At 33.7% G+C, this 17,645-nt stretch overlaps 1 protein-coding gene across 1 annotated transcript in view; it reads right to left on the bottom strand.

The window, feature by feature from the left end:
* LOC129256695 (histone deacetylase 6-like) overlaps window positions 1-17,645 on the bottom strand; it is a 117,048-nt gene that overhangs the window by 91,855 nt on the left and 7,548 nt on the right. Inside the window, exons 4-12 of the mRNA XM_054894860.2 lie at window positions 16,046-16,099; window positions 15,568-15,661; window positions 15,388-15,428; window positions 14,279-14,375; window positions 10,966-11,037; window positions 10,475-10,500; window positions 6,014-6,118; window positions 5,170-5,238; window positions 4,527-4,653 (exon numbers count right to left, since the gene is read on the bottom strand). Coding sequence (XP_054750835.2) covers window positions 4,527-4,653; window positions 5,170-5,238; window positions 6,014-6,118; window positions 10,475-10,500; window positions 10,966-11,037; window positions 14,279-14,375; window positions 15,388-15,428; window positions 15,568-15,661; window positions 16,046-16,099 — 685 coding nt within the window. The remainder of the gene's footprint in view (window positions 1-4,526; window positions 4,654-5,169; window positions 5,239-6,013; window positions 6,119-10,474; window positions 10,501-10,965; window positions 11,038-14,278; window positions 14,376-15,387; window positions 15,429-15,567; window positions 15,662-16,045; window positions 16,100-17,645) is intronic.

Here is a 17,645-nt window from a genome sequence, read left to right on the forward strand (position 1 = left end):
CTTTTTTTCTTCCTCTCATCTATCATTTTACTTTACCTTTTCTTTCTTTCGTTTTTATTGCTTGCTTCCTTTCTTTCCTTCCTTCCTTCTTTGTGTCTTTCCTTCATTATTTGTCTTCCTTATATTTATCATTTTACCTTTTATTATTTATTCCTTTTTTTTTTCCTTATTTCCCTTCCTTACAATCACTCCTTCCTTTCATATATCCTTTTACCTTTTTTTGTTTGCTTCCTTCTTTCTTTCCTTTATCCATTTCCGTTGCTCTTTCTTTCTTTTTTTCTTCCTTCTACCTATCAATTTAGTTACATTTTCTTTCTTTTATATTTCTTCCTTCCTTTCTTTCTGTTTTTGTTCTTTCTTTTTATCCTTCAGTACTGTCTTTATGTCTTTCGTTCATTCTTTCTCTATTGCATGCTGATCATTTGTTCCTTCTTTCTTTCTTTCCTTCATTCCTTTATTTCTTTTATTTCGTTCTTTTGTCCTTTCTTAATTTCCCTCTTTCTATCATTCCTTTTTCGTTCATTCTTTCCTCCCATCATTTCCTTCTTTCTTTAATTCTTTCTTTTTTTTTCCTTCCCCTCTCTTTACATTTTTAAAATGTTTTTCTTTATTTTGGAGACCAATTAATTTTAGGTTTGGACCAGTAAAAAAAATGGAAAACCGGGTATCTACTGGTCCGACATGAACAGGTTGGACCGTTAGAAAAAAGGGTTAGCGTGGAGCCCTGCAACTGGCTCCCATAACATGAATGATGTTTCACGATCTTGACCTGGTTGATAAGTATTTGGTATTATCTAAGATGCCAAAGAATAAAAAAAATCAATAAATGCACTCAAGGCCCCTCTCAGAGAAAAGAGACAGGATATAGATACAATAGTTCATCGGGTCACGTGGTCATGTACTCCGAATAGGGGGCAGGATATGAGTACAATAAGACACACTTCTCAACCCTAATTGTCTCTTTTTCTTTTCTCCTTGATTACTTCTTTCTTTAGAAACATGGTATATGTTTGGTATCAATTGAAAGCTTATGATCCACTCTGTACGGACAGTGTTTTATTTGAACAAATGGTTATGTAGATTCTTATACATGTTATACATAGACAGTTGAATAAAACATACACATGTAACTATTTAAAAAAATGATAAACTACATAGACAACAGGAAGCTGAAAATACATATGTTGATAAAGAGAGATAAATATATAGATAAATACATAGAATACACATGTATAACGATTCAAACATTTATAGAATTAAAAAATAAAGACGGATAGATAAATGAAAATAGTAATAAGTTTACAGGCAGACATACAGATAGAAAAGGTATGCAAACAGTTTTGTAATGGCAGATAAAATAGGCAAACATTTACAAATGTATATGGTTGCTATAAAAAAAAGATAGATAGAAATATGCGTAGGTAGATAGATGAATGGATTGATAAATAGATAGATAGATAGGTAGATAGATTTATAGATAGATAGATGGATGGATGGATAGATAGATAGGTAGGTAGATACAAGATACAATGTGATGCTAAGAAGATATATAAACATAATTCTGCAGATGAAATAGAGCAAATTACAAATTTAGCAAGTGGCAAATATGTAACTTGTTTGTGTTTATTGGGTTTTGTGCCAAACATTTATAAACCTTTGATGCAAAATATAGAGATATATAGAGTACAGAATGTCATTTTTGACTTGCAAATACCAAACTTGTTGTCTAAAGGGTATTATATAAAATTCCAAAGTATCTCTCAAAAAATCAATAAATGCACTCAAGGCCCCTCTCAGAGAAAAGAGACAGGATATAGATACAATAGTTCATTGGGTCGCGTGGTCATGTACTCTGAATAGGGGGCAGGATATGTGTACAATAAGACACACTTCTCAACCCTAATCATCTCTTTTTCTTTTCTCCTTGATTACTATTTTTCTTTAGAAACATGGTATATGTTTGGTATCAATGGAAATCTTATGATCCACTCTATAAGGACAGTGTTTTATTTGAACACATGGTTATGTAATTTCTTATACACTAGGCTTTGAACATCCTTTACCATAATAGAATCATCTTTCTATGAAATTATGGATTATATACCAATTTTTAATCATTATTTCCCCCAAAAATTGATACAGTTGGAAAGCCTGTGAAATTTTCTACAACTTTGCTGTGAAGCATTTTCAATCAAAATGTTGGAGTAAAAAGTTATAGCAAGTTGAAGTAAGCAAGTCTATTTTTTTACTTCTCCTGATGCCTCCTTGAAAACAATTCAGCACAGAAGGGGTTCATGGCCCAGCGCACAAAGAGTTAATAGGAAACACAATATAAAAAGAGGGGAGGAAAGAGATTGAAGGAGGATGGATGTATCTATTTTGGTGCTGGTAATTGATACAGATAAACAGGGTTGTGATAAAAAAGGTATCTTATTAAAAAAAAACAAATAAAACGTTTTTTATTGTTTTAAAACATTTTAAATTGTTTTAAAACGTTTTTCCAACGAATGATGCAATTTTCCGTAAATCAATTAAACTATACAGTGACCTTACATGTAAGCTCTAGATGTTTTAAATATATTTTTGGAGTAAGTATGAGATGACTACAATTTTTGCTACTGAATTTCCAACAGAAAAGTTCCTACATGTACATGTATTTCCCCCAAAATTCATAAATCATGGAAATTGAATGCCTAAAGAAAGAACACTAAAGTAAGTTGACATTTTATAAGTTTATTCCTCATCCCTGTACATATACATGTAGTCCTGGGCATCATTTTTTAGTCTTGTCAATCTGGGGGGTGGGGGGGGGGGGCAAGAAGAATTTGCACAATGAAAGAAAAGGACATAATCTATGAGGTTCCAATATGCTCTATTTCATTTGAATCATTTATGCCAATTTTAGTTAAATCTGTAAATAAAGCCCTTGAGCTGCTTATTTTTTTCTTACTAGAAAAAAAATCAGTGTAAAATGTTTTTATTACTGTTTTTTCTTATTATTTCTAATGTACAGTTTTCTGTTTTTTTAATTGTTTTTTAATGGAAATTATTGGCAATAATTTTCCAATCATTAACAAGAAGTACAAATAATGATACAGATACAAATTTTGGCGAGAATTCTCAATTTGCTTTATACATGAAAAGTCATGAATCACGTTTTTAAAGCAATTTTGGGTCCGACATGCGCTTGTTGTGTAAATTGCATACCCATACATGCATCCCAAAAATAGTCTTGAACGATATGGTGTGGCCCTATCGTGTTTACGGATTTATCATAGAAATTATTTATTTGAGGTGGTCATTAAGGTCCCCTGGGATTGTTGGGGTTAAGGTTTGCTAGCAGATTATCTTTAAAGTACTTTTCTTTATCTTTACAAAGCGCAAAGTTTCACTTGCTTTTGTGTGTACCTGATGAGTACAATGTCAGTTTTACAGTCTATTTGTAAAATTATTATCATGCTTGGGCAACACTTCCATTTCATTCAAGTACTACTATTACATGTACATGTATTTGAGCTTATTTCAAATAGTGTTTCTTTCCCTGTCCAAAAGAGTGAGCATAATACCCAGATATATTTGTTAAAATGAGAATACTCTTAATATGGATTGATGTGCACAATTGAACAGGGAGGAAAGCAATGGAGAAGGAGAGAATAAAGAAAAAATAATACATGCTCTGATATCATCTCGACTTGATTTTGGCAATTCTCTTTTGTTTCAGCTTCCACAATCCCAACTCTAACGCTTACAAAAATTACAGAATTCTGCAGCCCGTATTGTTACCCTTATCAGACACTCTACTCACATAACTCCAGTTCTGTCCTCACTGCATTGGTTACCCATCGAGTACCGTATTGCATTTAAGTTATTATTGTTAGTTTTTCACTGTATCGATGGATCTGCCCCAGAATATAATGTTAATTTGTTGATGCCATACAATCCTCCTCGACGTTTAAGATCTTCTGATTCAAAATTGCTTACAGTTCCTAAATCCAAGAAATCATTGGGGATCGGTCATTTGCACTTGCTGGGCCATCCTTGTGGAATCAGTTGCCATATTCCATTCGTAGTAGTTCAAATTGCTCTAAAAACCCATTTGTTTAAAATTGCCTTCCAGTAGTTTCCTGTCATTGTCATGACTGTGCTTCTTTTTATCTTTGTCCCTTCCTGCTCCATGTAATTTTTCTCTTATTTCCTTTTCGCAGCGCCTTGAGCACATAATCAATGTGGATTTGGCGCTTTAGAAATACTCTATATTATTATTATTATTAAAGGGGGAAAGAGAAAGAGGAGTGGTGTTGAAAGTTTTAATTAGTTAGAAGAAATAATACACCACTTCAGAAGTTAGTTTAAAAAATCATCTAAAATCACATCCATGCAAATTTACAACACACAAGGCTATACGGTGTTTTAAAACACTTTTTTTTAAACGGGTGTTTTGAAACACGTTTTAAAACACACCGTTTGAAATGTACCAACCCTCCAGCTCAATAAGTGACAGACATTGTGAACTACAAATTTCCTACCTTGTTCCAAGGCACATTGATGTTGTAACCTTTTCCAGATTCTTCTCCAATGTTATCATAGTTAGATTCTTCAAGATGAGGCCAGAAGCTTGTGTGCTCATAGCGATGCATGGAAAAGTACATTATACTGAGCAATGTTACAATATAAAAATAAAAATGAGAGTTTCGTACAGACATGTTGATAATAATGATTGATTAATCAAATATATTGTTTAATTCATATAAAATAACTTCTTTAAATGGTAGCTTTACATACTGGTCTTAAATGCCATAAAAATAGTAAAATAATCTGATAACCTACAGAACGATTAGAAGCCATTTTATGTCATTACTTCTTGATAACTGAATGATATAGATGAACATTAAACAATATTCATATCTGGTTAAATCTGAAAGTTGAGATAAAATTCACTGACATTACATATGATAGGTGCATTTCTCTTTAAAGTCAATCAAATTCACACTTTTATCTGTATTCAATCTTTCATGAAAACATTTTCAAACAAATATATAACTAATAAATGCATGTGATATATATATATATACATATACAGAATGAAATAGAATGACATAAAACTTTACAAACAAACAAAAATACATTTTGAAGGAAAAACAGTTTGAATGATTTCAATGACATGATTACCTTGGATCATCCTGTGTGAGATATTGAATTCCTTGACCATGATGAACATCCCAATCTACAATCAGTATTCTAGTTTGGAAAAAAGAGGGATTTATTTCTTACTACTAGAATATCTTTCATTTCTTCATAAATTCTACCTCACACAGTATCAATTGTCAAATAATAATACTATCCATCACTTAAAAAAAAACTGCTTAATTGCCGTATATATATCTTAAATAGTATTAAAAAGTGCTATGGAAAATTTGATCAAATAGATTACATTCCGTTTTCTAACACATCTAAAAGCTTCCAATACAATCTAGTACTCAAATGTAAACTTGTTCTTCAGCTACAATTACCATGCTAACTTGAAACAGATAAGCTATTCTGATTTTTTTTTATGGGGGGGGGGGGGAATTTGGCAGATTGATAAACAGCTCTTGAATTCAACAATATAATGCCTATTGTTGTAACATTATTATAATCTTCACAAATAAACACCTGATTCTTAAAGAATATTTGTTTGGACAGGATTGGTTTAGAGAACTTTATAATACACTAATTATATCAATAAAATGATCATAACTTTGATCACATGACCAAAGACTCATGCCAGACGATTAATGATACATTAACACCCTTATGTCCAAGTTTCATGAAATAGGTTCATACACTTCCTAAAAAGTTATGATAACATTTCAAAAACTTAACCCTGGATAAGATTACAATGTTGAAGATGCCACCGCCGTCTGCTATGCAGATGAGACAAAAAGGGCTTCATACTAGTTGACTGTGAAGATTGTGAATAATACATATTTATCTAGTACAAATATGTGGGGTTTGTTTCTTCCTTTATCATTACCTATCAACATTCCACTTGGTCTTGGCTATTTTAGCAGTCAGAGCAACATTGTTAAGAAGACTATATCCGTTGGCTTGGTTCCGCTGACTATGATGCCCTGGAGGTCTACCAAAAAAAACAAAAAAAAACATGTATTTCTTTATAAGTCAGTAAGAGTTAAATTCATATAAACATGAAAAGCTATTTCCATGCAGAAGCTTATCAAAATAGCCCAAATTCTAGTACCCATATCTTGTAAGGATGCACCAACTATATACAACATTTATAATATTATGTAACCTTTATCCAAACATCATATCCTGTTATTATCCAATGCATAATATTGTACTAGCTTTTTGTAGAATTATCCTATAAGCTATGCATATCTCTTAGACTCTACGACCCGAATTCACAAAGGTGATTTTTAACACCATGGACCTATTAGAGATGGACATTCAAGTCTTTCATTCCTTTGATTGAACCAGGTCCACTGCCTGGGGATTAAGTGCATCTGAATGAGGACATACAGGTGTTTTGACAATAGTGACTACCAAACATATCTGATTATTTACAAAGGCACAGCTTTCCAGGTTTTGATTTTTGTTGGCTGATGCCTTGTGTTAGAAAATGCTTTTCAATCAACATGCTTTAGATTTGAAGCAGCAAAATTAAGAAGCAGACGATTTTGTGACATATGATGTTATTATTTGATCCACACACTTTCGCACGCACATAATAACCTCAATAACATTATGAGATAAATGCTCTCTACACGATAAGAGCCATGCACCTATCACTGGAATATTAGGAGGAAAATTGGAAAAATGGGATTATAAATAATAGGCAATAAAAATCACAATTTTGCCTCTATCTTTAATTATGCATACATTTTCCCAAATAAAACACATGGAAATAAGATTGACAAAGGTAAACCAGAACTGCACATCTATTTTCCAAGATTTAAGTGATTTATTATCTTCTGCGCATACAGTTTGTGCAATATGTCTCATCACAAACTGCTTCTTTCAACTAATGGCCTAACTGACGGCGGAACATGGTAGGATAAAAGTAGCAATATATGAAGAGAATGTTATTCAGATAACAATGACAGTCACATGTTAGTGAATTTATTAACTATTCGATGAGTGTCCATCTGTAACCGGTCCATGGTTAAACCCATGGTTTATGCAGATTTTCTGTATATATTATAATATATTACCGCGTATATTAAACAAGTGGAACGCCTCTCTGGCAGTCTCACCTGCAATATGCGATTCAATATAGCAACAGTGCTGACTTTGAAAACAGCTATTGAATAATTATTCACAAAAAAATCTAATGATAATAAAATACAATGTCCATTGACCCAACATGACCTTTGACTATAATCGTATGACCTATGTGCAAAACATACTTGATAACGGAACCCTTATGTCTATGTTTAATGAAACTACATACGGGTAGATCCATAAACTTTGTAAGTTATGATGCCAATTCAACAAATACCCCCAACATGGCCAAAGTTCATTGACCTTACATAACCTTCGACCTTGATCATGTGACCTGAAACTCACACAGGATGTTCAGTGATACTTGAGTACTCTTATGTCCTAGTTTCATGAGTCAGATCCATAAACTTTCAAAGTTATGATGGTAATTCAACAGATACCCCCATTATGGCCAAAGTTCATTGACCTTTGACCTTGGTCATGTGACCTGAAATGCGCACAGGATGTTCAGTGATACTTGATTACTCTTATGTCCAGGTTTTATGACCTAGATCCATAAACTTTCAAAGTTATGATGATAATTCAACAAATACCCCCAATTTGGCCAAAGTTCATTGACCCTAAATGACCTTTGACCTTAATCATGTGACCTGAAACTCAGGCAAGATATTCAGTAATACTAGATTAACTTTGTGTCCAAGTTTCATGAACTAGGTCCATTTACTTTTTAAGTTTTGATGACATTTCAAATAACTTAACCTTGGTTAAGATTTCAATTTTGACGATGCCGCCGCCACCGTCGGAAAAGTGGCGCCTATAGTCTCGCCCTGCTTTGCAGGCAAGACAAAAATTTCCAATGCTGATGTGCGCTTTTGTTGACGCTTGTTGCCATGGTTAAGTACGCTATTCTATTCATGAGTCCACTGTTTGAAGAGTGGACTCATTAATTCAAAACAGTGGACTCATGATAAAATAGAGTACTTAACCATGGCAACAGGCGTCCATTTGGCGCACTGTGACAAAAGCGCGCATCAACATTGGACATAAAAGCTGTAAATAAGTTAAATTTATACAGGACATCTGCATAAACCATGGGTTCAACCGATGGTTATAAAAACCACCTTTGTGAATTTGGGCCTATATATCTTTCTTATAGCAGTTAAGTGTTTGAACGAAAACATGTTACTACAATTGGAAATCATCATTCACAGAGTACTAGTAATACCTAACTTAAAGGGAGTTCACCCTGACGAAGAGTTTGTTGTAAAAATAGTAAAAAAAATAATCAAAAACAATATTGAAGTTATGAGGAAACTCCATCAAAGATTAAGAAAGTTGTTAGAAATCTAATTTTTGGATTTGTGACGTCCTATACGAGCAGCTGCCCCATAAAATACATGAATTTAATTTTTATAGTGGTTCATGAAGACTTTTTTTTTCTTTTTAGGAGCAAGGGTGAAATTATATTTGTATTGGTATAATAAAAACCATTTCAATTTTCAGAGAAAATTACTTTTAATTGATTTTTTTTTACCATACTATGGACGAAAGCTGCTCGCATATGATGTCACGAATCAAATAACTAAAATTCTAATAACTTTTTATTCTTTGATGGATTTTCCTCAAACCTTCACAAACATTTTTTTTGTATATTTTCTGCTATTTTTACAATAAACATTTTGTCAGGGTGAACTTTAACAAGGAAACTGAATGTGGATCGTCTACCTTTTATAACATGTTATAACAGTTAAGGACGTTCCACAGTTAAAATGAAGTCCATGTCATTTTCACAAAATTTTGCAGAGTTACTTTGGTATCTATGCATTATGAAAATGCAAAAATTAATATAGGTTCATGTGCTTATTTTTTTTCTATGGGACTTCAAAGTCAACGTATTTGTATGATATGGAATGTTGCACAATCATGATAATTATAGACCTCACAAATTCACCAAATGAGTTTAAATCATCTTTACTCTTTCGATATCGCATTAAACTTCATCAAACTTTCAAGATGTGTAACTAAGTGGATACAAAAGTAGGTGAAAGTCTTTAATTGGCAAAACTGTATCTTTTTTTAAGCCAACAGCGCCCTCATTTGACAAGAATGGTGAAATTTAAATAAAAAACTTGAGAAAGACAAGAAATGCTGCACTTTATTCAAAACCCATGTCATTTTCAACAAACTTTGCAAAGTTGTAGAGGAAGGTCTACCTAAAAGGTTTAAACATAAAAAAATATTGGTTCATGTGCTTGCTTTCAAACTACCAGCACATTTATTAGAGCAAACATGCTTTGTAAAACACCAAAAACGCATGACGAAAAACCTCCATTTGAGAACACTATACCCCAATTTCCCTCAATCAATTCTCTTCTCCAAGTACAACAAACCCACTGCCCCAAGTTTAAGTATCAAAACACCTGTTTCTTGACCTCGGTCCGAAGATAACACTACAGCCCGAGCGCAAAGCATGCCGCCATTTTATTTACTTACTTTCCTTATTTCAGGGTCGATTTTCTTCGTTCGAAATTGAAAATGGACTAACATTGGATTTCTGAATACAATATGCCTTTGAAAACGTGATTAAATATCGAATACAATAATTTCATTCCGAAGGTCCTACTACAGGCAGAGAAGTCTTACGTAATAGCACAGCTGTTGTTTATCATTTCGTCCTTGGCTCAACGCTCATTAACTGGCCTGTGGAGGTGAAATTGAGACAACAGGGATTTCCTGGCCAAGAAGGGTTTATCGGGGCTTGGAAATGTTATTGAGATTTTCAAATGAAAATTGGGGTAAAGAACCGCAGTTTGCAATCTGAACTGCGGTCTTTTTCCAAACGGGGGTTTGACGTAATGCGTGCCAAAAGCTTTGTATCTATGTGAGGAAAAATTCCAAACCACTATACCAATTTTATTCAAACTCGAGGTCATATTCGTCATACTTTGCAGCACTACAGAGTGGTCCATGGAATAATTACAGTTTATTCGCTTCATTCATAAAATAACATGTCGGATCTGCAGTTAGAGCAGATAGTGAGAAAAATAAGTTCATACCTACAGCTGATCACCTGTTCATCTATTGTGACGTCAGCGCGCAGAGTGTAAAATATGCGCAGAGCATGATGCGCACAAACATAACTGTGGAACGTCCTTAAATGAAATGCATTACTTCATTACTTAGTAAGTTAATGACTAAATGCATATAGATGATTGAGATTTTTCAGATTTAATGAACGTGCAAATTTATTTACCTGATGCATGCAAATCCATTTCTCAGCTGTGAATTAAAAAAAAAGAATTGCTTTAATGAAGAAAACTGCTAGAATACATGTATGTGGCTATGTACAGTTCAAATGCAGATTTTTATAATAATCTACTTGAAAAAAGAGTGATCACAAAATATATCAACAGTGATAAATGAATAATAAATTTAAACTGCTTATGAATAAAAAGGAGTTGAAATGAGCTCATGGGAAAAAATTACTTGCTTTTCTTAAATCAATGTATGGTTGTGATCATAATTTAGTACACAAAGATCAGTGTATAGTTAAGATCCAAAGCCTTAATAGTGCACAAAAATCTGTCTATAGTCGTGATATGCCTTACTAGTGAGCATTTCAGAAAAGGTCTTGTCAGTGATTGCCAATGTTAAATTCTATTTCAGGCAATCATTTGCAAGGATTTTAGTAACAATGGAATTGAAAATCATAAACTCAAGACTTGCTTTTAGATATGTACTAACCTCTCCTTTAACAACTTTCTCTGTCAAGTCTAACAGTCCACCTAACGTTAGCTGAGCAATCTCAAAGCTTTTCTACATACAAAAAAACACAACAGAAAACAGAATTCGAAATCAGTCAAAAATCATACACTTGTAGTGACCAAACTAATTTCTTAATTTTTTCTGTTTGATTTATCTATTTTTACCACCCTACGACCAATTCGGGTGTGGTAAAATTTTATCACAGACCGCGAAACCTAATCACTTTTGGGTCACGTGGGTCTAGTGTCATCCCACCGAGAAAAAATAGTCCTCTCCTTTATTATTAAAAAAAAACATGTATTATGATACAATTGTTGGACATAGATGCATGAATATAAATATACATATATATATTACACATTAATGTCGATTTAAATTTATATTCACTAGCATATCATATTTTGATGCATTAGAGTGTGACGTCATTAATATCTAAATGCGGAGATATATTAGGCAAGGCCCGGTAGCTGGGCAGTGACATTATCCCGCGCACAACACAAAACGAAGTCGTCGCGGCTTGTGACTCTTTTAGAAGCTGCACATTAGCTTTTGACTGTAGGTTTGCAGTTGTTATTTACCAGGTATGTTAATTGAATTTTGTCTGATGTATGTTTACTTTGCTGGAATTTATAGGATCTCGTTACTCGAAAAATATTCTTATTTCTATGGAATTGTTCATTTCTAGCCGGACAAGGTAGTGTTAGAAAACACACTGTTTTACATTTTGAATTGTGTCGTTATGTATATCCAGCTTATAACTTTTGAATCTTTGAACACACCTTAATATTTACTATCTACCACGAAATAAACTGCTCAATATTTCATGCAGCTTATTTGATTGACAGTGATGATATTTAATCACTTTGCATTTTTTATATGACATGTTTAAATTCATTCACCAAACGATGGAATGTATAATTATGTACGTAAGCGTACTCTTTGCGATCTTTGCTTACAATATTTAGATTGATGCTTAGTCTTAAATATCAGACCCGCTTTGGTTTTGCGAAATTACTTGTTTCATTTTTGAAGTAACGGTTTATATGATGAAACACATAGTAGATAATGGATCTATTCTTTTTTTATAGCCGCTGATATAGAGGCTGATGATTATACATGGCTGCTGACCATGGGCGCAGCTGACCAGGAGACATACATGTATAATCCTGGTATTATAATAGGGTGAGTTATTTAATCTAGACGGTGATTTACGCCAAATTCTAACATGACCATCTGAGTCAGAAATACTTTGATGTAATAATTTCAGGTGTTTTTCCTTTCCGGAAAATGAAGTTGACACGTGTGATATATGATAACGCCTACAGTATTACGACAATTTATAATGTTATAAAATGGTGATAATTATGTTTGGTTAAATAACTACAATATTGATATCCCATATCAACTTACTTTAATTGAAATGCTTATTTGTACAGAAGTCTAATAACTGATGATACAAATTGTAACAATTTATATTATTTTATACTCATGATGTTTTCTTTTGTCTTCTGTACAATCAGGGATGCCAGTGGCAAATGGTCCCAGGGTCTGAACTTTTTTTGGAAGGGAAATTATGTGCGCGAAGCGCACATGACGAGCGCGAAGCGCGAAGTCCCATTCGGCCGGGGTCCGCCCAAGGGCCCTGGAAGCTCTAGGGTTCTAAATGGTCTCTGATGCAATCTAAGCCTATTTTAGGGATCATTTTCCCAAAAATTTAGCTCAAGTTTTGTGCATTTTTTTATGTTGCAGAGCCTCAACTTACAATTAATTCATGAAAAATATTTATGTCTTGATGAAGTCTACAAGAACATAATTAAACAATACATCGTGCTTTACCAGCGACATCGATTTTGCGAAAATAATCCGAGATAAACGTTTCACTATTGTCTTTGTTCTCCAACCACTTCCACTGGAATTTGTTCTTAATTCAACTATCTATTTGCTTAATGTTGGTTCCTCTTTCAACATCCATACTTGTTGAAAAATTGTGATTAAATCCACAATCGAAATGGAGAATCAACTCAGAATAACAACGTGAATTGAACGGGAGCGCGAAAACACCGTGTACGGCCGATGTAGGCATACTCATCGCGCAGCGAACGCATAGCCATGCAACTTATCGCATTGGTATTACACTAGACTCAAATACAGTCGTTTTCTCAAAATTCAAAGTTACGTTCACAATCCATACACGTTATAATGTACGGCGATCAGTCAACACCAATCACATACATACAGTGCAGTCTAGCATATTGCGACCATATACACACACGCGCACAAAAAAACCTTGATTAAAACTAGCGTTTAACTGACCGGCTCGTACGAGTCTAATTCCATTATATCACAGGATTTTTTCTTGCACAATAGCTTAGGTACATATAACGGCCGTACGGAGACTTCTCATTGAACGGCCGGATCTGGCCGATGACAGTTCTGTCCGGCCTGAGAAAACTCGACCAGCCGGAACTTAAGGTCGGAAAAATGAAAAAGCCGGAATTCCGGCTATAGCCGGAACTCTGGCATCCCTGGTACAATGCAGGGTTTTTTCCCGTTTTTTCTTCTGTTTATGATTAAACACTACACACCACATTATCTGCCTGTCCCTTCGCTCTCATTTGTTCTTGTCACCCTTGATGAGTGAATGGTTGCGGCCGACATCGGCCCCAACACACTCATTCGATAACAAAAGATGGAAAAAAAATCAATGAAATTATATTTCTTTTGACCACTTTATCTTTACAAAATTTTCAACCAAGAATGGGATTTTCATCCTAAAAAGAAAAAATAATAATAATCATTAACTCCACCAGCAGAGCAAAATGAAATAATTACCCTTTTCTTTTGACCAAGCATACTGAGTGAATAATTATTAACTCCACCAGCAGAGCAAAATGTAATTATTTACCTTTTGTTTTGACCAAGTATACTGAGTGAATAATTATTAACTCCGCCAGCAGAGCAAAATGTAATTATTTACCTTTACTTTTGACCAAGTATACCCAGTGTTAAAGAGAACATGCATTTTGAGCACTTTCACAGAACTATGAATCTAAGCAAATCATAGATTGTCTGGTAATATTCCAAAGCAAAACAATAAAAATCATATTGCTGATAGGCAAAATTAGGTATATAGTGGAGTCCTCAATGCTTTAAAACAACAATTTTAGCAATAATTGATAATCTGGTTATTCTTTTTTTTAATATTGGGGAAAGACCACAATACAAGTATATCTTTCCTATTAGAAGTGGATAACAACTAAACATCATGCAAGAAAGGAATCCATTCACTTACATTACAAAGATAGATAGAATCATAACTCTCAGCAAGCTCCTTCAACTCATCTGATGATAAAGAACCAATTCTCTTCAAAGTGTCTAAGTATTCTTGGCTGAAGGGGAAAATAGACCATGAAACTGCAGTGAAAAAGATCATCAGACCTGCCAATCTCAACCTCTGGGAATAAAAAATTGTATTCTGTGATTAAAAAAAACTGTATTTCCCCCCCCAAAAAAAAAAAAATTGTGTGGCGCGCGCTCATCGCGGCACTCAAGCTGCATGCCAGCTAAAATGCGCACTGCTCTTGCAGATGAAAAAAAAACATTGAAACATGTGCATATCTCACCCTGGTTTTAACAAAATGATTTTTTTTTAAAAGTTACCTGACATTACATTGATCCAATAACCATATTTGTGAAAGTTTTATGAAATAGAGACATATAGAGATGATTTTTCTCAATAAATTACGATTTTGCAAAAAAAAGAAAAAAAATAAACATTGAAACATACATATCTCACCCTGGTTTTAACAAAATGATTGAAAAAAAAAACAAGTTACCTGAAATTACATTGATCCAATAACCATATTTTTGAAAGTTTTATGAGATAGAGACATATAAGGATGATTTTTCTCAATAAATTACGATTTTGTATAAAAAAATACTAAATTGAATTTTTTTTTCTTCACAAAGTCATATTTTTAAAAGAAAAAACGTACTGTCGTATTTTGGTTACAAAAACGTACTAAATACGCTAAACACGTATTGGTTGGCAGCTCTGGATCATGCTTTAAATATAATTTTCCTTTGTCAAGGATGATGTCTAAATATTTCCTCCTGATAAAAATCATCATATAAAAGACAATCTCAATATTCAATATTTTGGTTTACAAAACTTTTGAAAAAGAGAATAAATTTGGTATGTAGCTTAAAGAAAAAAAAAATACCCCAACACACAAACATACACATGAATATGACATAAAGCAACTAAAATATTTTCAAGTCATATTTCCATTTAGATTTGGACACCTGTAGAGAAGCAACCATATTATTTTCTTGAATAAAGTAATTTTCTTATGAGTCCTTAATCTGTATATTTTGTAAATCTAAATTTATTTCCCTTACCTGTGCAAACTCAATATTTCCTCATCTGATGCAGCACGAGACTGTAAGAAAATTAATAGAAGTGATATTTACTTTTTCATTACGTAACCTGATATCAACTGGAAAATCAGAATAAAATAACGGATCAACTTTCAGCTGCAATAACATAAAAGACTACAAGATAAATAAGGGATAACTTACAGGTACTCTTTTACATCTATCAAGCAGTCCCCCTTCTTGGAGCTTCTTAATGCATACTGTATAGCGCTCTGGACATTCACTCTTCCCATGATCACTATAAGAGAAAGAAATGAGTTATAAGGTATAACATTGACTTGAGCAGAGTTAGACAATTATGGTAATATCATGTACGTGTACCGTAAATCCTGCCCTGATATTACTCTATATGAAATGCACGTATAGCAATAATGGGTAGCAATAACCTGACATGGTGATGATGTGTGTTGTCACACATATTTCCATCTATGCATAATTTTGATCCTTCTACAAGGACATGGAATTTTTAAGGTATTTATTCTTCATCTCCCTATGTACTGATAATGAATTTGAAGCCCCATAACATACGACATGAATTTGAGATTGAGAAGAAGAGCAAAAAGAAAACAAAAAACTAATTTCCATCTTACCATGGGTTGCTGAAAACAAACAACATACCAACCTTCCAATAGGGCAATAATGCTCCTTGAATCTTTCATCATAAACCAACCCAGTACTGTAAAAAGAAACATAGAAAAATCAAATAGATAGGATTAGATGTAGATCCCAAAGCCAAGGACAAGGCCAGGGCCTGATTTACCAAGGCCAAGGTAAAGGACTAGACACAATTCTTTACTCCTTCTGTCCCCTGGTCTCTTCCATTTGATATTTTCTTGCCAATGAGGAGACAAATCAACTTTTAAACCTCCATTCCATAGAGAGCAAGACCTCTGAAAGACTGCTCAGAGACCAAGAAATTTGCTTGATCTATCAAGGTTCCTTCAATGAACTTTCAAAGATCTCTGAGGTCTTTCACAATTCCTGATTCAGTGGTCTTTGTGGTCTCCATGATCTCCAAAACTTTTTGAAATGGTTCAAAACAGTCTTTCAGCGGTCTCTTGATGAACTTTCAAAGTTCTTATTAGTCTTTCCATGATCTTTCCATCTATTATTAGTCATTTCAGTGATCTTGGAGACTGCTGTAAGACCTTGCCAATTTTTTGTCTTTCAAAGGTCCTTCAAACGTCACCCATCTGTGGAATGGGGGACGAAGTATTGTAGAATATCTAAGGTAGCTTCTTTTTTTTTGGAGGGGGTGTTTTTCTTCAATAATTTGACTTTTAGTTTAAGTGAGTAATAAAAACAAGTGGAATGCCTCTGGCAGTCTCACCTGCATCATACGATTCAATATAGCAGCAGTACTGACTTTGGAAACTACTACAAAATAATTATTCACAAAAAGCACCATTCATATAATGATACAATACTACGTTAACTGACATTTGACCTTGATCATGTGACCTAAAACCTGTCAGTGATACTTGATTACCCCTATATCCACATTTTATACACTATATCTATAAAATTTGAAAGTAATGACAGCAATCTAATAATTACCTCTAAAATGGCCAAAGTTCAATGACCTTACATGACCTTTGACCTTGATCATGTGACACGAAACTTGCACAGGATGTTCAGTGATACTTGATTACTCTGAAATGTCCAAGTTTCATGAATCAGATCCATAAACTTTTAAAGTTATGATGGTAACTCAACAGATACCCCCCCCCACATGGCCAAAGTTCATTGACCTTTGACCTTGATCATGTGACCTGAAACTCCCACAGGTTGTTCAGTGATACTTGGTTACTCTTATGTCCACGTTTTATGAACTTGACCAATACACTTACATAGATATGATGGTAAATTGCACAGGATATTCAGCTATACTTGACTACTCTTATGTGTAAGTTTTATGAATTGGATCCATAAACTTTCAAAGTTATGATGGTAATTCAACAGATACCCCCAATTTGGCCAAAGTTCCTTGACCCTAAATGACCTTTGACCTTGGTCATGTGACGTGAAACTCATGCAGGATGTTTATTTATAATTGATTAATCTTATTTTCAAGTTTCATGAACTAGGTCCATATATTTTCTAAGTTATGATGACATTTCAAAAACTTAACCTTAGGTTAAGATTTTGATGTTGATTCCCCCAACATGGTCTATTAAAGTTCATTGACCCTAAATTACCTTTGACCTTGGTCATGTGACCTG

Source organism: Lytechinus pictus, chromosome 3, assembly GCF_037042905.1.
Source record: "Lytechinus pictus isolate F3 Inbred chromosome 3, Lp3.0, whole genome shotgun sequence".
In the NCBI taxonomy this organism is placed as follows: Eukaryota; Metazoa; Echinodermata; class Echinoidea; order Temnopleuroida; family Toxopneustidae; genus Lytechinus; species Lytechinus pictus.